The 2,748-nt window shown below is 39.8% G+C and overlaps 1 protein-coding gene across 1 annotated transcript; it reads left to right on the top strand.

Annotated features, from left to right (window-relative positions):
- The first annotated feature begins 2,048 nt into the window (after positions 1–2,048).
- Positions 2,049–2,483, top strand: LOC131168221 (uncharacterized). The gene has a single exon (XM_058127546.1). It carries the CDS (start codon positions 2,049–2,051, stop codon positions 2,481–2,483), a length of 435 nt encoding a protein of 144 aa, XP_057983529.1.
- Positions 2,484–2,748: the final 265 nt, after the last annotated feature.

Genomic DNA, 2,748 nt, shown 5'->3' with positions numbered 1-2,748 from the left:
TTTTCTGAACAGTGTAGGTATTGAAAATATTGTTTTTGATTATATACTATATTGGGAAAAATTGTGTGGCATGGAAACAATGATAATTAAATGGTTGTGGGTGTTGCTTGATTTTGACTGATGTTCACTGATGGATATTGTTTGGGTTGCGAATTCTGTTTGGTTGTGTTGCTATTTGGATGATTAAATTCTGTGCATGGGAATGCATTGATGTGTTTACCTGTGCTGGATGTGTATTGTTTTATGGTTTATATAAATTGCGATATAGCATTGGCAGTGGTATGAGGAGGTCGTTGTATCGTACCTGAAGTAACCATCATTAACATTGGCAGTGGTATAAGGAGGTCGTTATATGTGCGTTTATATTAGGGGGTACAACATTGGCAATGGTATGAGGAGATCGTTATATGTGCATTTATATTAGGAGGTAAAACATTGGCAGTGGTATGAGGAGTTTGTTTTACCTATTTACCATGAACAGGGTGGTGTGTGTGCATGTGTTGTAACCTATGTGGTTAAGAAGATTACGTAATAACTTGTGTGGTTGATAGTCTTGTGTGGACTAGTCCTGTGTGGACGTTGTATTCTGTGTGGATATGGACCCTGTGTAGGTGAGAATGTGGAATGTGTAAATCTTATGTGTATTGATTGTGATATGTGCGTACATGAGGTACTTTGTGAAATGATTGGCATTGGTCACATATAACCTTAATTGCATAAGTATTTATGGTGAAGTCGAACTCTCCACCCGAGGGCTTGTTGAGGAAGGCGAGTGCTCTGGTAATTATCTATGAGTACCAGAGTAGAGGGAAGCCACTTGTATGGTCGGGTAACCTTCCCTTTTCTCGGAGAATTTACTTGGATACATAACCCGAGGGCTTACCAAGGAAGGTGAGTGCCCTAGTATCAGCACAAGAGCAGAGGGAAGCTACTTGTATGGACGGGTAGAATTCCCTATTCTTGGGAATTATCAGTAAAAATAATTATGTTAGTGCATATGTGATTGGGTGATAGAGAAGTCGACAATTATGTGATTAAGGATGCATTTTCTTAGCTACTATTGATAGTGAAATACAATTGTATGTATATTTTGTAACTATATATTAAACACTTCAGCAACACACCGTTGTAACTTATTTCTTCCTTACTGAGAGGTGTCTCACCCCGACAAATATTTAATCTTTTCAGGTCCTCCAGGTGATCGAGCTTAGAAAGCTCTAGGGTGGGGTAGTTTTTTGAGTAAATAAAAGAATGGATATGTGTATAGACTGTGTTTAATATTTTGTACTGGTTATGTAAAAATGGAGAATGTGGTTGCTCCTTTTTATGGGTTTGTATATGTAAATTATATATAACATTCTGGTATTTTATTTGAGGTTGTTTAAATAGTTATGTTTCGTGAATGGTATCAGAGACGCAAGGACTGTCTCATAACACTTTGGACCCCACCTGGCAGGTCTAGGGCGTTACAGTTGGTATCAGAGCCTAACAGTCTTGTAGGCTTTAGGAGGATTAATACCAAGGTATATGTTTGAGTGGGATAAGGTAATGGGTAGGTTAAGGTACTGACAGGAGTTTGAGTTTTTTTCGTAGCCTGAAGGTAGAAATCACTTTGCAAACTTCTGTGATTTTTTGAATCAATCGACAGTTTCAGAAAACCACGGTAAATCCATCAACAATGATGTTTCCAAGTTGAGAAACTGAAATTTGGAATTCAAATTTGAAGGTTAAGATGATTACAGATAATTGGATGTCAGATATTTAATTGAGGATTTGGATATTAAAATGATTTCTTATTTTATGAATTTGTTCGTTATATTAGGATGTAGAGATTTTAAACTTGCCTTTGTTATATATATATATATATATATTCGGGGATGGATCCTAGAGGCAAAGGCGTGGATGAAGGAGGAAGAAGCGAGTTGGGAGCTTCCAGCAAGGATGAGATTGACACCTCCCAACTGTTGCGAGGAATGGCTCATCAGGTTAGGGAAGAGATGTGACGAGACTTCGAGGGATCGAGCTACCCATCAGTGCACCAGGGTTGCATGATTGATCAATTCACTCGCTCGACACCCTCTGCTTTTGAGGGTGGTACCGAACCAATCAAGGCTGAGATGTGGATGCAAGAGATAAAGAAGATATTGGCAGTGCTGAATTGCATTGAGGAGCAAAAATTTCTTTTCGCCACCTTCAAACTGGTAAGAGAAATCGAATGGTGGTGGCATGCGATGAAACTGTTGGAAAAACAGCAAGAAGTACCTATAGCAATGACTTGGGGAAGTTTCAAGCAGGTCTTTTACGACCAATACTTCCCCGTTACCACCAGGAATGTGAAGGCGAAAGAATTTTTCAACCTTACTCAGGGGCGTCTCACTATTCAACAGTATGCTACTAAATTTTTGGAACTTTCTCGCTTTGCACCTTCCATGGTTCCAGATGAATACCAAAAGGAAAGATGGTTTGAAAGGGGTCTGAATTAGAGGATTCACGAGCACATGCCATGTTTACAGATTCAGGATTTCACAGAACTACTAGAAAAAGCTACCGTGGTGGAGTCAAGTCTGCAGAGAGGTGTAGAGGTGTCAGAACAAAGAAGGAGACCCGTGTCTCCCTGCCCCTAAGCAAATTTTAGACAAGGGTCATGGAGGGGAGATAGAGATGTTGCAGGTCAAGGGTCGAAAAGAAATAATCGAGGATGACAAGTGATTCGTCACGCCCCCACTGCCCTAGATGTAACTAGCAGCA

The sequence above is a fragment of the Malania oleifera genome, chromosome 1 (genome assembly GCF_029873635.1).
Source record: "Malania oleifera isolate guangnan ecotype guangnan chromosome 1, ASM2987363v1, whole genome shotgun sequence".
Lineage (NCBI taxonomy): Eukaryota > Viridiplantae > Streptophyta > Magnoliopsida > Santalales > Ximeniaceae > Malania > Malania oleifera.
Note: the sequence above shows the minus strand (reverse complement) of the source record. Positions and strands in the feature narration are given on the sequence as shown.

Coding starts and splice junctions, on each gene's coding strand:
- LOC131168221 (XM_058127546.1), top strand. CDS start 2,049: ATGATTGATCAATTCACTCGCTCGACACCCTCTGCTTTTGAGGGTGGT.